This window comes from Sinocyclocheilus rhinocerous, unplaced genomic scaffold, assembly GCF_001515625.1.
Source record: "Sinocyclocheilus rhinocerous isolate Xijiao unplaced genomic scaffold, SAMN03320098_v1.1 scaffold225, whole genome shotgun sequence".
NCBI classification, from domain to species: Eukaryota; Metazoa; Chordata; class Actinopteri; order Cypriniformes; family Cyprinidae; genus Sinocyclocheilus; species Sinocyclocheilus rhinocerous.
Window position 1 is genome coordinate 17,253 of NW_015630532.1, and position 20,581 is coordinate 37,833.

At 38.3% G+C, this 20,581-nt stretch overlaps 1 protein-coding gene across 1 annotated transcript in view; it reads right to left on the minus strand.

Annotated features, from left to right (window-relative positions):
* LOC107740473 (immunoglobulin superfamily DCC subclass member 4-like) overlaps positions 1 to 18,857 on the minus strand; it is a gene marked incomplete at its 3' end in the record, with an annotated part of 34,077 nt that extends 15,220 nt beyond the window's left edge. The window contains exon 1 of the mRNA XM_016552931.1: positions 18,420 to 18,857. Coding sequence (XP_016408417.1) covers positions 18,420 to 18,486 — 67 coding nt within the window. The remainder of the gene's footprint in view (positions 1 to 18,419) is intronic.
* Between the last annotated feature and the right edge of the window lie 1,724 nt (positions 18,858 to 20,581).

The following is a 20,581-nucleotide window of genomic DNA, read 5'->3' on the forward strand; positions in this document are numbered from 1 at the left end:
TGGTAAAATTCCTGAACTATACAGCGTGGAAGAATAAAAGCGGGCACTTGCTGCAGTGTATGGGAATTGAGTGGGAGGACTGCAAACTCTCCATCTTTGAGGATATGACAAGAGAGAGTGCAATGATGAGGAAACAATTTACAGCAGCATGGAAGTTACCATGGGATCACAAGGTCGTCTCATCCAACTTCACTGTAGTTCTCTCAGGAAGGGAAAAAAAGCTAAGTTTTACTGGTCATGCAACAGCATAAGATATATAAAGGAACATATTCAAACACCAAAGAGGTGACAAGTAGATATAAAAAAAATAAAACAATCTGCAATGATAGTCCACTGTAGGCGAGCGTAGTGATGAATCCAAGTGCAGATTTATTTAAACAAAGTGATCCAAACATAACGAACACTTGACTTGAAAAGACTAGACTAGACTTGACTTAACATGAACAGACTAGACTCACCGACAGCAGGATAAATACATTCAAGCTAGACCAAGAACAAAGGCAACATAAGGGCTATTTATATCGAACAATGAGGGTTACATGACACAAACAAACCAATGGACAAACAGAACTGAGAACCACATGACAAGACCATAAACCAATAAGCACAAGACACATGACTAAAACAATCAATCAGAACATAACACACAGACAAGGGAATCACATGACAGAACATGACTGAGGCCTAACTAAAGAATAAAAGACATGAAAACAATGAACAAGAAACAAAACCCAAACACCACATTACACAAACGTGTCAAGTTTAGTTCCAGGAATGCTTTGGGTATTGCCTCTCTGAGTTGACCACAAGCATCACAGACTAAAACATGTTATTTAAAAGGGCATGTTTTCGACCTGACATTACAAGACAAGAAGTTACTTAAAATGACAAAATCAAATGTTAAAAAATGTCAAACATCATGTAATACAACCACAACTCGACACTGGCCCAAGCCAAAGTTTTAGGTGCTGAACACCAGGGGAAAATGTATTGCTTATGCCATCAGAAAGAAAAAAGAAAGCTGATGTGAAAACAAAACATTTGGAAAAACAAATCAAGAAATACTACATAGGACATTTGTAATCGTTTAGCAAATCTAAAAACGAATATTTTTTTTTTTCATACTGTACACTCTAAAAAATGCGGGATTAAATACAACCCAGTGCTGGGTAAAATAGGGACAAACCCAGCAATTGGGTTGTTTTGACCCAGCGGTTGGGTTACTACCCAGAAGATTGGGTTAAACATTTAACCCAACCCCTGGGTCAAAACAGCCCAATTGCTGGGTTTGTCCCTATTTTACCCAGCACTGGGTTGTATTTAACCCAGCATTTTTTAGAGTGTACATTATAATATTATGATGCCTATACGCACTTAATCAATTTTAAATAATTTTAGTTTCATTTTAAATGTATTTACATAAAATCAAGTAAAAATGTAATATTGATCATATCATGAAAATAATTAATGACTATTATGCATCTCTAATTTCAAATTTTGATCTGGTAATTTTGAACTGGTAATTGTTTAACAAATCTAGAAATAATTATCCATTCTTTTAAACTGTAGTGTACATTATAATATTGTGATGCCTAAATTCACTTGATGAATTAAAAATTGTGGTTACACTTTATTTTAAGGTGTCCTTGTTACAGTGTAATTATACATTTAAGTACTGAGTAATAGTAATTAACTACATGTACTTGCTATATGGTTAGGGTTAGGAGTAGGGTTCGGCTTAGGGTTACTTGCATGTAATTATGGATAATTTATTGTTATTATAATAGTAAGTACATACAACATGTGTAACAAGGACACCTTAAAATAAAGTGTTACCAAAACTGTTTTAGTTACTACCATGCATCTAGTTTCCAATAAAAAAAAATATATCTGGCACAAATAGGAGGGATCCAAAATGTGTTTTCAAGTCAAGGTATTTCATTTATAATGGGTGTCTAAGGGAATGAAGTGGCAGGAATTCAGAGCGAACAGTGACAGTAAAGTGACAGATGTGTCATTTCATTGTGATGTGACAATAAATACACCAGTAAATAGAAAGATGAGCAAACAATATACTAACAAAATAATTGCAGACCATCAGTAGCAACAGGAACGTGATTGCAAGACTGGTGATTATTTTAAGAGCTCAGTGTCACTGATAAGTGTCCTATAAGGCCTGGATTGCAATAGATTTGTTGATCTGTTTGGCTAGTAAGCAACCAAAGGGGAACAAGATGGAAGCAGTGTGGGTTTTGACACTCCGCTCAAAGCACTTAAAGATTACTATGGTCAGTGCTCTTAAAGGGGTCATATGATGCGATTTCAATTTTCCCTTTCTCTTTGAAGTGTTACAAGCTCTTGGTGCATAAAGAAGATCTGTAAAGTTGCAAAGACTAAAGTCTCAAATCCAAAGAGATATTCTTTATAAAAGTTAAGAGTCAACCACGCCTACCTAAAACGGCTTGTTCTAACACGCCCCACATATCTACCTCACTATGTGGGAAGATTTGCATCACAAAAAATGAATCTGTTTTCATACTGTCATCTTGCACTGAGCTCTTGCACTTAAACAGAATAGTTCATCTTTATGTTCATCTTCATCAATAGTTCAGTTCTCAACCAAATGTTCACGCAAAGAAAGAAGGCGTAACTTTTATTTTCGCTGTAGTATTGTTGCTGCCGCCATGTCGTGTTTCGTTGTGAAAGCGAAACTACTTTGTTTGGTCTTCCAAAAGAGGACGATATCCGCTTCGTCATGCCTAGAGCTGATCCGTGCTGGTCGCTGAGGAAATACATCAACTTCGCGCTGTGGATCGCCGGATCGGCTTTCACCGTGGACGAAGCGGAGTCCAGCCCGGGGTCGTCACATGTGGTTGCCACAAGCCCGCCGGACGCTCTTTCGCTGAATCCGCCAGCCGCCGCTCACTCTAGGCCTCCGGCCTCCACTCACTGTAGCCCCGCCGGCCTGAAAGCGAAACTACTTTGTTTGGTCTTCCAAAAGAGGACACAACTAGAAATCAGTGGTTAAGTTGTATTTACAACACTGTTCCAGAACAGTTCAACCCAAATATTCAGATGTGTGCAGCACATTTTATGGAGGACTGTTTACTGATCCTGGGAGAGTAACGTTAGACTAAAATGCCAGCAGTTCTGACTCACGTAAGTACGTTTTCATTTATCATTTGCCACTGATGATTCAAACGCGAGTTTTGAGCAGTGTAGAGTAGCGCTTGTTGTTTGTCATTTCTCCGATCACAAATGCAGACATGGTTTTATGTAAATCGACGCGTTTCAGGAAGGCGGGGCATAGAGGAGAAACAATACAGTACAGTACAGTATGTGGAAAATAATGTGTTTTTTTAACCTTATACCGCATAAACACATTTCATTACACCAAATACACAAAATAATGTTCTTTTTAGCAACATCATATGACCCCTTTAATACATGTAAGGAATACTGACAGACCAAAGATGACCCTGAAGATGGTAGTGAACATGTCTACTAAGTGTCCTCAGAACCCAGGAATGGATGGTCTCATAGATAAGAGTATACAGAAGCCACATACGACTGGGAAATGTCCTTACAATGACCGCTCAGACAGCAATAGTGTATTAGTACATTTATTCATTGATGTCTCTATACTATCAGGAGGAGTCTATCAAAAGAACCCATCACACACTGAGATTGAATTCATGTCCTAGCGAAAGCTGAAGGATTTAGTATTCTGATGTCCTTACCAAACCAAGTTGGTGTACAGGTTCTACACCAAATGCAGGAAAGCCTCTCAGAAATATTATAAAAGAGATTACAATAGTCCAAAAAATAACCACAATGCTCTAGGGAGATGTGCAAACAATTACAGGACTCCTAGCAAATCTCACTGTGTTCAGGATGAGGATGATGATAAGGACTTTTATATAAAGGCTTGTTGACCGAGTCCTGATGAGCAGAACGAGCTGATGGTATTCAAGAGGTCACGGCCTCCCAAGTTGACAGCCCATTCTCACAGCCTAACAGTGTGTTAAATAGGGCTTCAAGAGCAGTTGTGCAAAAGTACTGTGTCATTCAGTGGTCTGTGCTGAAACAGCTCGACTTATAGATTCATGTCTCAAACATTAAATATCTTGCACAAATTGAATGGACAAAAATGTAAAACCAACTTTTCTGGCTCTGGCTGTTCTGGCATCCATGGTCAAAACAAAAGTTCTTTTGGAATGAACACGTTATATCCTCAGCTCAGACCATGAAGGGAGAATGACTCACTCGCTAGACAGCTGTGCACTGCCATGTGAACCATTGCAACTGGACTCAAAATGCAGTGCACCAATGAATGATGTCCATATCAGATATTAAGCTGATTACTAAGCCATTCAAATATTTGGGGTCAGCAAGATTTTTTTTTTTGATAATACATTTACAATTCAGCAGGGATGCATTAAGTTGATGAAAAGTGACATTAAAGACAAAAAAGATTTCTATTTAAAAAAAAATGCTGTTTTTTTAAACTTTCTATTCATCACAGAATCCTAATGAAAAAAATGCATCACCGTTTCCACAAAAATAGCAATCAGCACAACCATTTTTAAACGTGACAATAAGAAAAGTTTCTTGAGCACTAAATCAGCACATTAGAATGATTTCAGAAAGATCATATGACACGGAACACTGGAGTAATGGCTGCTGAAAATTCTGCTTTGCCATCACAGGAATAAATTACATTAGAAATATATTAAACTAGAAAAAAGTTACTTGAAATTGTAATAACATTTCACAATATCACTGTTTTTACTGATCAAATAAATGCAGCCTTGGTGACCACAGGAGACTTCTTTTTAAAACATTACAAACTCTTACCAACCCGAAATGGTAGTGTACGCACAACACATTACTGTTAGTTTTTGAGACTAACATTTAAAAAATACAAATTATATGCTTTAGAGTGACTGAAATAGAACTTTTAAATTGCAAGTAAATGCCCTTAGTCTGTCTGAAGAACTAAATGGAAAAGTGGAAACCGAGTTCCACATCTATACTCAGTGGCAGAAGCATTTCCATTGTCACAGGTGCTATCAGTGTGATAAGAGGTAACAGTCACGGCAGTTACGAAAGCTTCAGCTCCACCTCTGTATCTGTAAACCACAGACACATACACAAAGTTCTAGCATGATATGTATTGACGTTATCTGTCTCTGCATATAAAATTCTGGGAATTCTGCTTAGGGAAACTCAGTGCAGCTAGATCAAAAGCAGAGGAGCAGAGCATGAGACAGGTACAACTAGGCAATATTATGAGATACGCTGTAACTGAAAGAAAAAGAAACCTGACAACTGAGTCTCATTGAAAAGTATGCTCAAGAGATGTTGCAACAGATCCACTAAGAACTTATGAGAAAAAGCACAACCATTTGGACATTTGGCAGATGTTATCTACGTGACTTACACTTAATTTAAGTTTACGCGGTTTATAGAACCCTTGACCCTGGCATTGATAGTGGCATGCTAATTTATCTTTTTAATTGACCTTTTTTTAAAGACAAATTAAAAATTAATTAAACCAAGTGACATCTACAAATGAATAACAGACCTAGACCTTTTTTCAAAATGTACTTCTCTTTTCTTAGGCATTTCTGTAATTAACTTTAACTAAGTGCTGCCAAGGTCATTTTTTGGAGTCGGTTCCCCTCACATTTCTCGCAAGTGTAGTATCACAGATGTATAGCAGTCCATCATATAGACTAGAAACATGTTAAACTAGCATTTTACAACCAGAAAATGTCCAAATACATTGAAATACAAACACATTCACATGCACAAATACATTCAAGCATACATTTGTCAGGGTTCTGTCACTTCGGTTTAGTGTTATTCATGGTTTTGTGACAGAGCCCTGACACTCCCGTCATGTCTTGTTTTCATGTGAGCGTGCGGCTTCGAGAGTGCTCGAGCCGTGCTCTCGTCTGCGTGTCCTGTTTCCTTGTTTCATGTTGGAGCGTGGTGATCGGATCCCGGCACTCATGTCTTGTTGAGTTTCGTTTTCGTGTCGGGGTCCGGACACTCGCGCTCCATGTTTTGTCTTGTTGTGGGAGCGTGCGGTGACTGCGGTCTCGAGTTTGCTCGGCCATGCGCTCTTCTGTCCACGTGTGTTGTGTTTTGTGTAGCACGCGGTTTGTGTTCGGCCGCATGCTTTTCTTGTTGTCTTGTGTTGTTGTTGCACACAGCTCGTGTTACTGGCTGCGTGCTTTCATGTCCTGTTTTGTCTTGTGCTGTGTAGCACGCAGCTTGGTTTTCACTGGCTGCGTGCTGTCTTGTCTTGTGTGAACACCGGTTTATGAGTATTCTCATTAGCTGCGTGTTCGTGTCTTGTTTTGTTCAAGCACATAGCTTGTGATTGTTTTGCTGGCCATGTGCTTGTGTTTTTGTTTTGTGTGAGCACATGGTTTTTGTCTTTGTTTCCTGTGTGCCATGTGCTCTCATATCAATTGTCTTGACCCCACCCATCTTGTTACATGATTATTGGTTAATTTGCCCCACCTGTGTTCCCTCGTTTACCCTCCTCATTTGCTCCCTATTTATTCTCCTTGTGTTTGCAGTCCCGTGCCAGTTCGTCATCGTACATCGCATGTATTCTGTCGTGTCCTATCAGCCTTGTCCTGATCTTGCCTTGCCTTGCCTTGCCTTACCTTACCTTGTTGTGCCAGCCTGTTTTTCCCCCACGGGGTAGTTTTTGTTGTTGTTTTTGTTGCATTTTATTAATAAAAGCCCATCTCCTGAATCAGTGAGTCCTCACCTCATCCCTCTACACAAACCCTGACAACATTCATATTTTATAATTTAAGAGTGAACAGCTTTCATGTTTGCTTGAGGTTTTCTTAATATGTGGTTTTATAATTAGAAGTTATGTGAAGTTACATAATGAAAATGACATTAAGACATTAAGTAAATTATTTTACCCGTCAAAAAACAGACCGTTATGCTGTTTGATATTGCAAACTAGTATTTGTTATTGTTTTGTTTTGATTTATTATCCTAATCATAAACACACTGGTTTGTAGTGCTTTTTGCACTGGTTATTCTACTAGTTACTTACCTAAAGTGACTAATGAATTGGAAATCTCACACATTCGCACAAAATAGCTTACTTACGCATTGCAAAATAAGGTGGACAGTGTACAGAATTAATGTGTAAATTTTTTATCCTTTGTAGTTCTTGCAAGTGCTTTAGCAATACATTTTTAAATCAACAAAGCACTTTTCAATTCACAAAGTCTTCGGTCCTGTTGCTCACTCCTGCATATCCTAGTGAGTCAAAATAACAGTAGGCTACGGTCTTTTTTTTTTAGGCTTTTATGAGGGTCTCACGGTCCACAACACTATAATAGTGGGGTCCCCAGATGGCCCAATCCTGGCACAGGTCTGGTTGAAGACCACATTTATCCCTGCACAACAATCAATACTAAAAACAAGAAGTGAAATAGCCCGGTTGGAATCTTTGATGTATTTACAATTACCTTTTCTCCTTTGGAATTACTTGCTATTTTATTTTGTCAAGGCAATTACTGCAGTCTTTTGAAAACAAAATTCAGGACAAAAGAAGGCACAGACAGACAGCTATTTGCCCAGCTAAAAAAATATAAAATCATGTACTGAAAGCCAAACACCTGGTGAACCGGCAAGGTTATAAACCTTTTATGAATCTGCTCTTGTTAATTATCTTCACAGCCTCTTTGTGAGTAGAGAATTGTATTACAGTCAGTATCTGACATGTTTAATACGTCTGCTTTGAAGAAAAAAATATACACCCTTGTAAATGTGGGAGCCTGTGTCCACAATCTGAATCGCCCTTGATAAATGGCTCCCCTTCCTAAGGCATGCCTCCCCACCCCACTATGAGCCCTTCTGTGTGGTCATGTGACCAAGTGGACAGCAGCACGGAATGGAAGGAATGCGATCGTATGACTGTTTACCCAACCAGCATCATGAGGAATAGACCCCGCTTCACACACTCGCTCACACACGCACGCATCGACGCATACATTAGCATGCCACTATACATAAACACACGAGCAATTTTCAGTAAACAAAATTAATTCAATTCAAGGTAATAGAAAACATAATAGACATAATATAAACGTATTACAACATAATATGCCTCCTCATTTTACCGTTTATCTGGCAGTCTGAGAATGATGACCGATGACAGACCAGAGCTTTAATTCATCAATAAATATCATTTTGGACCAAATATCATTTTTTCTTTCCCAAGATTCACTCAAAGAACTAATGGCCATCTATTGATCCTTTACTGAACAGCAGTGATGATCTTTGGATCTTTATCTCTGCTTCAGCAAATGTTCATCTCATGAATCATGACTTCCTTTCAATAGCTACAAACACTAAAGTTCACAGGCTGGAAAAAAACATATAGTGTATTGCTTTGAATTACAATACACATGGCCTTGAAGTTGCTCTGTTAATTTATGTTTTTGTGTAAACTTATGCAATAGACACTGACACTGCTATATAGCAGATTCTTCTTCAAACCTCCATTACATGCACCAAACTGATTTTTTTTTAGGATACGAGTTAAGATAATTGCTGATGTAAGAGAGACCAGACAAAGATCTGCTGTGGTCAATCTGGTTGACGTAATAGTAGTCCAAGTTTAAAGAAATTTGCAATGCATTCTGCAATCTGTAATATGTAGGTCAAACATATTACATATATTTATATCACGATTTGTGCAAATAGGTGATTGTCTTCAGAAACATTTTTTGTTATGCTTGTTGAAAGTCTCTTCACATCCCGATAGCAATCATTAAGTTAAGTGGTCTAAATGTATTCTGTGGAAGGCATAGGACCAAGAAATGTTCGTCCAAACAAAACGCTCCTTCCGATATCTCTGCGCACCCTGTTCGCGCAGACAGGATACGTCATCAGCGCATTCACGTACACTATACAGACAGAATGGCCGAATGGCAGACAAACATCAACAACCTGATCTTCCTTCCTGGTATTGTAGTACTTTTACTAACTGTACTACAAAGTTTTCTCACCGGTGAATGACACATGATGTATTGTAGTAATGTTGTCTCTGGTATTCTGGTCTGTGCGCGATCATGCGTTCAGGAGGCGTGGCTTTGGACAGCGATTTGCAGGGAGGGTGGGACGTTCACTTTCAGTGCTATCAGGCTAAAGCTAGCATTTTCCAAGATCTCCTACTGCACCTTTAACTGGTCTTTTCCTTGAGGCCGCTGGCAGAGGCAGACCCGCAAGGAGACTCGGCATGAAGATGAGAGTCCTAGGGGTACGTTAAAACACATGTATACACTTTTCTTCATCGTCTTGTATGAATTATTTCAATTTGACTTGCTCATTTTCCCGGTAAAGCTGTGCTAACTAGTATTTTCCTCCCGCAGTGCACTGGCAGACCGGAGGGGAGACTCGTGAAGACGAAAAGCAGTAAGAGTAGGCTACGTTAAATTGTTAGGACAACTTTAAAATACATGTAATCGCTTTATTTGTTTTATACCAATGATTGGGGATGTAACGATTCACTCAACTCACGATTCGATTCGATTCACGGTTTTGATTTCACGATTCGATTCGATTCACGGTTTTTTGAGTTTTAAGACTTAAAAATTATAAATTAAATGTGTCCTTTTATTATTGCTTGGACAAAATACTGTACGTTTCTTTGTGAAATTGAAATATAACTATAATAATATACTAATATAGCACTTGCATATTATTGCTCTTTTGTTGGTTTTGATTGCTTCTATTGTCCTCATTTGTTAGTCGCTTTGGATAAAAGTGTTTGCTAAATAACAAAATTTTAATATAATGTAAATGTAAATAACAAAACTAAATTGAAATTTTAAAACAAACCCCAAATCAAATAAATAACACAAATAAAATACATCTCTTCATATTGTAAGGTCCGCCCACTGGTCCAACGACGGTAGCCAGTGATCCGGTAGAAGGATTCTTGCGGGTTGTTGTCTTTCCTTTTATGCATCACAACAATGTTAAATTAAATACATTTTCCTATGCTTTAACTCTTTTATTCATCTGACTCCAAAAATGAAAAGGGTTATGAGAGTTGTTTGTTACTCATTAAATTTAGGTGAATGTTTGATCATTCTGTTTTACTCTTTACTTTGTATTTTCTCGTTCATTTAGGATGCCTCACGGCGGCCGCTATGCGTGGGCTCATGCATTATACAGAGGCAAGAGGAAAAGAAAAAATACCATCGAAACACAGTAAGTTCCCCTCAGACATACATTCATATAAACTCCTACCCCTAATTGAATCGCGATTTGTTTAGCATCTGAACCGATTTGAATCGTCACATATTTAAATCGACTTTCAACCGGCTCACGGTTAATCGTTACATCCCTACCAATGATATCTGTAAGGTATAAATAAGTTTGAGTTAATAAATGTCTGCAAGAACATCGGGTGGACTATATTTGTGTCATTTTGTTAGGTTAACACTTCAGCTAGAGATGATGTGCGTTGGGCAGCCTCGGCAATTTGTTTAATTGTGTTAATTGGGTTTCTTGCTTTAGTAATAGCATTCATTCTCACTACATGAGATACATGTCTGTGATGCAATGCCCTGTTATACTGCATTTCTGTGTAATATTTATGGTTTCTATAGCCGTGGCATCATTATGATGGTATTAAGAGGTAGATTAATTCATGTAGGATGCCACTGAAGGCCTAGGTGTGAAATGCACGGCTAAGAATAATCTATTAACCTACAAGCAACAGCACAAATAAATACAATAGAGTAAAGATACAAATAAAATAAATAGTGATTTTCAAGTTTTTTTTTAGGTAGGTCGAGCATTAGTTTTTAGGTACAGAAATTTAATAAAGTAATCAAATGTAAAACAGCATTGCATATTTGACTGTATAAATTAAAGATTAATCTTCATTAAAATTACAAAAGCTATTCAATCAAGAGCAGTGAGTGATTTATTTGTTGTTGCTGTTCGATTAATATTAAGAAAGTGCTGTCACTTTAAGAGAATGCACTGATCCAGTGCACTGAAACAGTACGTTCAGCCGGCTATGTCTGCTATAGGATACTTACCAAGACGGGCATTTTGACATAATTTTTGTGTGAATTTGTCCATTCAAACACAATTATTTCAGAGAGAGCTTAATATTTGTGCGCGTTCTGAAACGCGGGTTTGCGCGCTTTGTATGAGCGCACGCACAAACCTTCTCACTGCACACGCGAGCTCGCGTCCTCTGGCTCTTAAATGTTTAAACTGGCAAAGCTTAAATTAGTTTAGTTTAAACACAGATATCAACGTGTGCTGTTCAGGTCTCACCTGTGCGCGCGCGCTATCAGCACCCGGGTGATGACGGAATAAATGACTGCTCATATTCCAGCATACGGCATTCGCATTGAACAAGAGTGAATGGTTTGTTCATGTTTTTCTTTTTTTTTCTTCATCGCTGTTGTTGTAATGTACTGGGAAGCCAGAATGCGCATCCATCAACAGAAACACACATTAGCCGAACCCTGTTTTTTTTTACGTGTTATTTATAAGAAACCATATTACAGATGCGTTGTCAGATTTAAGTTGGACCGCGGTCCTAGCGCGTGCCAAACCGTGTGTGGAGAACCGTACGGTTCAATTTTTTTCCGTAAACCGTTCCACCCCTAATATATATATATAAATATATATATAAAACCTGGATGCACTGCGCCTTTACAAGCAGAGGAATGCACTAGAGGTCGACCAATGTATCGGTTTTGCCGATTAATTGGCACTGATAGTTGATTGCTGGAACTATCGGCAAAAATCCATGCCGATAGTTTTCTGGGTTGCGTCCATTGCTGGAGCGGCTGAGAAAGGTCCGCTGTCATTTTACAGTGTGAGAGCGGCCTCTAGAGGCATAATACATAATGACTTCACCCTAGGCTGTAAAATTGTGTATTGTGCATTTTCAGCGAAACGTTTATCTTTCTGTGGCTCTAATAAAGTATGTATGCTTCACAAAAAGAGATGTAATATAGGTCGCACTCTCTCTTTCCGTTTGCTCTGTTCGTTTAAACACCAAATTTTTATTAATTTAAAAAGTATCGTCCTGGATCTGTTTTTTTTTTTATATATATAGTAAAGCACTATTTTAGTTTTCTTTCAGTATCCAGTTGTTGTGTTGCTGTCTATGCAGGGTCAGAAAGCTCTCGGATTTCATCAAAAAAATATCTTAATTTGCGTTCCGAAAATGAACAGAGGACTTGCGCGTTTTGAACGACATGAGGGTGAGTAATTAATGACTGATTTTTCATTTTTGGGTGAACTATCCCTTTAAGCACCAGCAAGCTAATTTTGACTTACTATACATTAATATAGTGGTGCCGACTTACAAAGAGGCACCACTTAGGCAGTGGTCTCTTGCTGCACATTCTCACTGAGGGCTGAAGTCCCCATGAGGATGAAATCCTAGAACTGTCCCTGCTGTGGATGTTGATTACTGTGAGGGAAACATTTCTGGCTACACTTAACAGCAAGCTGTTCAATAAAAGCAAGGGAATTGGATCAAATACGATTACAAACAGTACTGTAGAGACCATTAATAAAAGTTAAACTTTGTTAAAAATATTCTCCAGGCTCTTGGCTAAGAGGCTCTTGGCAGGGCTTGAATGTTCTTGGTAGTCTGTATGTTAGCAAACAAGTCAATTATCAACTAATAGAGGAGGGAATGCAGTGATGCATTGAAGTTTGACTACATAGTGTGTACTTGAAAAAAAAAATCACAAATCTGCTTGCTACGATAACAGAAGTTTAAAGGGATAGTTCACTCAAAAAAAGTAAAATCTGTCATAATTTACTCACTCCGGAATCTTGAACAATGTTGGTATGCAATTTGCGATTTGGTGATCACTGATTTCCATTGTACGGAAGAAAAAGAAGAACAAATGTCACACAGGTTTGAAACAACAAAGATGAGTAAACGTTGACAATTTTCATTTTTGGGTGAACTATCCCCTCAAGAAAGACAAGCAGTCACTTTAATTATATTGTAAATGAGTAGTACTAATTATTCCAATTACTCATTAAACCTTTCTAGTCTCACATTGACCAATCCAGTTCCTCCCTTGTCCATCTTTTCATCTTCCTTTGACCCAAAGGTTCTATCTCTGGTCGAGCCACATGCTGATAGATTTTGACAGCTGTTATCCAGGTCACAGTATCCCTGGAGTCCATGTGTACAAATGTTGAACTCAAATAGCCATTGCAACACAGAACACAGAGAACTAAGCACCATCAGCTTCATTCGTTTAAACCATAGATCAGTTTGGGGATTCTTATTAGACTTATTGAACATGTTCAAATATATAAACATGCATATTGTATGTCAGATATTTACACAACAACTGAATCAATTTCAGGTCTTACCAGTTAAAACATTAAGTACATTACAGAGATCATTGAAGAGATCTGTCAACCTTTCCTAGGGTCAACAACCTGCGGCAGACCTTTGTAAAGACTGACAGGAAGTAGGATAATGAATAACTTCCTTCTACGACCCACATTTCCTTCTCCTGAAAATGATTCACCTCTGCACTGACCAGCAAAGTTGGTAAATGCAAAATACACGGAGGCTCGCAGCTTTGGAAACCCCCCCAAAAAGGATATAATATAACCTAACCTGAATCAATCTCAGATTCAATCCTTTCCCTCCAGAAACTTGTCACTCACTTGAGATAAAGCAATTACTATACCAAAGACAATGATCCAATCAATTCCCGATGGACAAAATCAAGTCCTACATTTTCTTCTAGTTCGATAACACTATGATACATGGTACAATAGGGAAGAAAAGACCACACACAATTTCATGCCAAATTTAAAGGGCATTCACACTGACATTAATTTGCATCTACAAAGTGTCTTAAGTCATTTTTTTTTCAATGACAGTTGACGTGTTCAACGTATGAAATCATAGATTTTTTTTTCCAATTTATAAGTTGATATTGAATATTTATTAGCCAATAATATTATTTTGGCACATTTTAAGATTTAGATCATCATCTAGCAGTAACTAAAAGGGATAGTGATAAATTATGGCACAGATTTAAGAGCTATTGAAATACACTTTCTCTATAAGAGTGCATGTTAAAGTGCTAATAGCTAAAACTTGCCACACATAATCAGGCACAACATCAAAACAATTAATGGTTTATGAGCCAGAATTTCAATATCAGTGCATCCCTAGAAGTTTTAACCAGTAAGACTCTAAAACTAGAAAACCTTCATTAATCTACCACCCGTCATCCATTTTAATCATTCACTTTGAACAGTATCTTCAGCTTAAGCATCACAGCCCAAAACCATGAGAGTATAAACGCCTCGACATAGTGTACGCTACTATAACTAGAAGCATCTGCTTCAGTCTACAGTTTGTGCAATTATTGAAAATCCCTTCATCCCTCTCAGGGGCATTAAACAATATTAAAACTTGTTAAAGAAGAGGGGAAATGAGGTCATGAAGGGATGCTTAATGGAGGTAATGGCAGAAGTGCTGCAGCAGTACTAGAGAAAGATTACACAGCAGATCTAGTGATGAAGCTGAAAATAAATGCGATGGAGCACAAAAGAGTAACTCTTTCCTTTCTGCAGGACAGGCCGTGTTGTGCTGATTTGGTGATCAAAACATGGTGAGCCCCCCAGGACAGAGCACACACTGCAGCTCTGAGTCACGGGGTTGGAGTAGCATGCCTGTGAGACCATGTGACAGACCCTGTAAAACATGCCCTCTGGCCTCTAATCTGCTTCTGTCTTTTTTTGGTGAATCTTTAAAAGCAGACAGCTGTACATGGCTTTCTAGGAGAAGGCTGGAATGTTAGACAACACGACGGGAAGCTTTACATGAGAAAGCAAAACATAAGCTGGATTTTTAAAGTGGAGAGGCACAGCCTCTTAAGCACATCAACACGCCATCTATTCGTCTATTCACCAGTTCGCAGCTATTTTGATGTGATCTTTCCTGTGGAAAAGCAAAGCGCCTTGTTTATGAATCTGAATAGAAAGAGAGAAAAAAAGAGAGACGGATCACCCCAAATCATCCTCATGATTCTCCAGCATCACTTACCAAAACAACACACAAAATTCCTCTTCCTCTCTGTAAACCCGGCATACAGCCCCAGGGAAGCCAAGCCTGAATTTATGGGTACAAATCTTAGTGGACAGGAGGGAATAGTAGCAGTGAGGAAACAGGGATGTTATGTTCTTGGTTTTCAAATTCAACCTGAGAAATCAAAAACTTTAACTCACTCCGACAAGGAGACTACTTACTCGACTACTCCTTCTACTTTCTCCTATTATTGTAATTTCTTACAGCATCTCTTGTGGTGACACCTGTCAAAATACTGCACTCCTCCACATCACCGCCTGTCCATAGTAGAGCATCTATTATGATCAAAACATCTCAAGATTTCTTTTGTTATCATAAACCACAGGTGCTCAAGTCAGCATTTCATTTTGATTCCAACAACACCACAACACGCCTGTAACTTTCAATTTAACCCTGAAGACTGTGTTTAGTGATAGTTAAGACAATAGGAGTAGATTTGGGTCTTTCAGAAAATCTCAAATGTTTTCACCATTTTCCTCAAACAATTTGGAGTTCATTGGCTGGATTTCACAAATTGGATTTCCACCTCTCTGAAATTATCAGCGAGTTTTTCCACATCAGAAACGATTCAAAGATAACTTCCGTTTCTACCGTGCATCATAAAATAAGACATTTTGAGAAATGTCTCAGTATTTTTTTTTTCAGTCAATGGCAACCAAAACTGTTTATTAGGCTAGTAGTTGTATATCAGGCAGATTGGATTGCATTTCATTTTGAGCATTCATGACTAGATAGAGGGATAATATTTAATATTAATATAATATAATTAACTATTACTATAGTTTATTAATGACTAGTAAGAGGATATTTCATAGCTAAATAATCTCAGCAATTGATTTTATATCCTCATCTAACACAAACCAAAAGGGATACATTATTGAAAATACTTAATAATTTAACAGCAATCTTGAAGGGCGCTTTCACTTTTAAAGGCATTGGTTATTATTCTAACCAGAGTTTTTCCAAGGAAAAGCATCTATTATTAAGAGGAAATAATATTAGGGTGAAATTGGGTAAACTGGAACGCTTTTTGCCATTATGACCCATTCATTCTAAATTAACCCCTATAATCTTAAATACTGGGACATGGCAACAACCCTCAGTAGCCAACAGAGAGAACAGACAGTTACTTCATGAACCAGTCAAGCATAATCTACAGGACTAGCATGCAAATTTACAGAGCACAATGAATTTATCTTAATAGGGACAAATATAGGACAATCATCATGCTTGATGTATGAAAACTGAATTTAAGATTAATGTTAAAAAGATTCTCAAAAAACACAAGTTGTTTGTAGAATTTTCAAAAGAAAAAGAAAAAAGAATGAACAAGTAAAATAACAGAGCCATTCTTCAGCTTTGCACAGCGGTCTCGCACACGCATTTTTAATGCTATTGATCACTAGTAGGTTCCGCCCCGCTGTAAATAATCCATCCGCTACAGCACTGGCACTAAAATCGTTAACGGAGCTCAAAGATGACACTGTGTTTTGACCGCTGTGGTTGCCGTTTATTCTTCCCAACGGACATCAGTGAGACGAGGGCATCGCTGGATGCCAGGAGGTGCCCATGTGTTTCAGCGCTCTCCTTTGTAATTTAAATAAGGTGTATAGTCTTTGGATAAATCGCCCTGACCACTCACCACCCCTTTTTCCTCCAGCGCCTGTGACTGAATCCTGCCCGAGGCTCCTGCACTGAACAGCGCTCAACAATCCTGCAGCCTTTGATCTCTCCAATTTCATTACATGCCAACCAGTCCGATAAATATATGCCATAAGATTACACAAAAGTGTGTGTATTGTACACAGAAAGTCCCAAAGCCCTGTTTAAACGAGTAATTATTTGATTTAAATGTCAGAATAAGCCAGAAATATCAAAATCATAACACGCTGGTGCTAGTAACTTTCCGGTCACCCAAGTCACCGTTTAAAAAGAGTGCTATTTACACAGTGCCTTTTAGGGGGGTTAATTTCGGGAGGGAGGGGGGTGGGGGTATTTCAACCCATTTCTCCTAGTGTTTGAAGGCATCACAAGTTACATATATATATATATATAAAAGCTACAGGCTGGTAGGTTTTAATTAGGGTTGGAGCTGTACTCTGCAGGGCTGCGGCTCTCCAGGACCGGAGTTCGCCACCCCTGATATAGCCTATTCATTTGTTGCCGTTTTGGCACACCTGGGGAATGTGGACCAAAAATGCAGAATATATATTTTATGGTTTGTTACGTTGTAGTACACAGAAAAAAGTGAAACGACACTTAGGCTAATAGACAGTATGAAGCATAAAAAGCGCACTGCTTTCTCTTCCACCTGACCTGTCCAACTCTGTCATCTTGTTTTGTGTGAAAGACACTTTCACGTCGTTTAAAAACAACATACAGAAAAACCTACTTTTGCTCAAGCTTGTTATCGTTATATCCTTTACATATGTATGTATTTACTTACCCTAGATTACAATAGTAAGGTATTCCAGTTCAGCGTAACAATCCGTGCAAGTGTGTCACTATTTTTTCAGTGTCATTCATTTCAAGATGAATATTCTGCTTTAATAAATGTTCGTTTTAAATTTAAACAATTTTAAATTACATTTTTTAGTTTCATGTATTCAACTCAAGGATATTCGGGGTAAATGTTAATATTCACTTGCAACGTAAGTAATAGGGCCTACGTAGAATTTAAACTGCTAACGTGGACTTTTTAAGAACAATCCCCATCGTGGGGCTTCAAATGTAAATAAGGCAATCACACAAACCGCTTTCATTTCATTTACCAAATGTTTGCTGTAAGTCATGATGACTATCAACCTGTACATTACCAAACTAGAGCCCCCCTACAATATATCCGCCCCTTTGAGCAAACACTGCCTTAATACTTTCTATGCCTCATCCATTTTTTTTCAGTTTTCTTTAAATATCGTTTTATTATTTTTCGATATTACATCTAACTTAAATATTGAACGCATAATATTGTTTACAAAAATGAGGTTTGGATGTGACAAAAAGTTGAACCCACAAATAAATATAGTACTTCAGCATAATTTGACTGCCTGTTTGCGTAAAGGATATACAAAAGGAAAACGTGAAAAGTAAAAGCTCTGATCGCTGCAACAAGCAAGGTGCACGATTTCTCTTTCCAGCCCCTCTACTCACATATCCTGACAGATACAAAGAAATACAAACATACAGGCTACCAGACACACACAACTTAAAAGACACTGCATGGGAAAACACTGGGGTTAGATTTAACTTGTATTACCTTGCACGGATAATCCACAGTAACCCAGAGAAAGTAGACAGAAGAACCAGATATTCTCCACCGCCATGTAGAGCGTTTGATTTCCAGCAGCGGGGTAAAGCAGTGTGTGCTTTATATGACCGCTACAGCTACATGCATATAATGGAATTCGGGAAAAATCTCTTCAGGTTTAATTAGTTGCGCGTAATTTCACGTATTTCCCTGTCGCGCACTTCCCCCACCAATAAACATAACGTGGTTGTGTTAGTCGGGGAAGAGTCGTCGTGTCTCTCGGCGCCTCATCGCCATGTTGTGTCCAAATGTTAAGGTGTGTGAGAGTGTGTGTTAGCTCTCTTTACACACACGCACGCACACACACACACACACACACATACACACCAGCGAGTCCCGCTTTAGGTGTCCACTGGAGCTGCATGAAACTCTGCCAGTATCCTCACACACCCCCTTTCCGTGTACACGGCTCCACGCTAGTTTCCTGTAACCTGCGAACGCGCTGCGCCAAATACACGACACAACAATGTTAAATAAACACACACTGACTAATTTGGAGCTTCGTATTTCGCCAGTAGCAATGAAAAGACCCCCTTGTTTAATTCGATGTGCTGATATATTGCTATAGCACGCGCTATCAGATGTGTTCTAGCCTATTTACAACATCATTCATTGCAACTTAAGTAGTAGCCTATTAATTGTATAGGTCTAGAAGGCACACACAATTAAACGTGTACGCATAATAATATCAATAACATTCACTTGTTCATTGATATGCAATTCATAGACTAGTGTCACACACACTAGTACACACACAGTTGAGGTTGCAAGACCCTCTGCCATGACCTTCAAATGGGCTAAGAGAGAATTTTTCTCTCCTGGTGTCTGAAGGGGCGAGAGATCACATGTGCATCCGTGTCATGTGCTCCTACAGGCTGAGGATCCCACTCGGCCTGGCCACTGACACAGCAATGAGCATGGTGGGACCCTTTACTGTTTCTGAACACAAAAAGCTAACTAGGGTCAGTTCAAACACAGGCTCACAGGAGACAGAGCAAGCAAGGTAAACAACTCATATATCTGACAGTGTGTATCCACACACTCTTTGCAAGTTAAATGGGTTGTGAATGCTGCATAACGTTTCAGCATTTTAAAAGTATATTTATTCTTCTTCGGACTTTGTCCTTTGATTTTAATGTAGTCTATCTATCTATCTATTTATCTATCTATCTATCTATCTATCCTATTTTCATTCACTTTGTGTAAAAAGGTTCTTTAGTTTATTAAAGTGTTATTAACACTAAAAGCGGTTAAGAACGAGATGTGTCGCATGCATCCTGATACTGTTGTGAATGTGCATCAAAGACTGACACCGAAAAGAGGAACTGTTGAATAAAGTCATTTTTTTCCCCTTTGTGCACAAAAAGTCTTCTCCTAGAGCCACTGATATCATATGGACTATTTTATCGATGTCCTTATACCTTTCTGGGCCTTGAATGTGTCAGTTGTGTTGTTGTCTATGCAGGGTCAGAGAGCTCTCGGATTTCATCAAAAATATCTTAATTTGTTTTCCGAAGAAGAACGATGGTCTTACGGGTTTGGAATGACATGAGGGTGAGTAATTAATTTTCATTTTTGGGTGAACTATCCTTTTAAAGGTTGGAAACATAGATAGGTGTTGGGAACTTAAAATTGTTTTTCTCTGGCATCGCTGCAAACCCCACTTTTGGAACCTTAATTTTTATGAGTACAAGAACCTTTCAGTGAACATGCAGTTCTTAATAATTTTTTCTAAGCTTGAAGAACACTTTAATAAACTCTCTAATAATCTAATCTCTTTCTTCTGAAGAAAGAGAAGATTTATACTCATCACAAAACTACAAAACAAACTCTAAAAGATACCAGGTGTAAACTATTTTATCATATATACCAGAATCAGATGGCAACATTTTGAGGTCCAGCCTTGTGTATTTACAGAGCAGATTAGAGAAAAGCCACGGGAGATGTGTTATGTAAGCATTTATTCATTACCCATGGTAATATGTTTTATGATACAGACTTTAATATTTCATAGTGTATGTATGTGGATTCTGCCTTGGGCCAATCATGTTCAGAATGGCCAGAGATATTTTATCTCTCCCAACTGCAAACCGATGGGCTTCCTGGGGGTA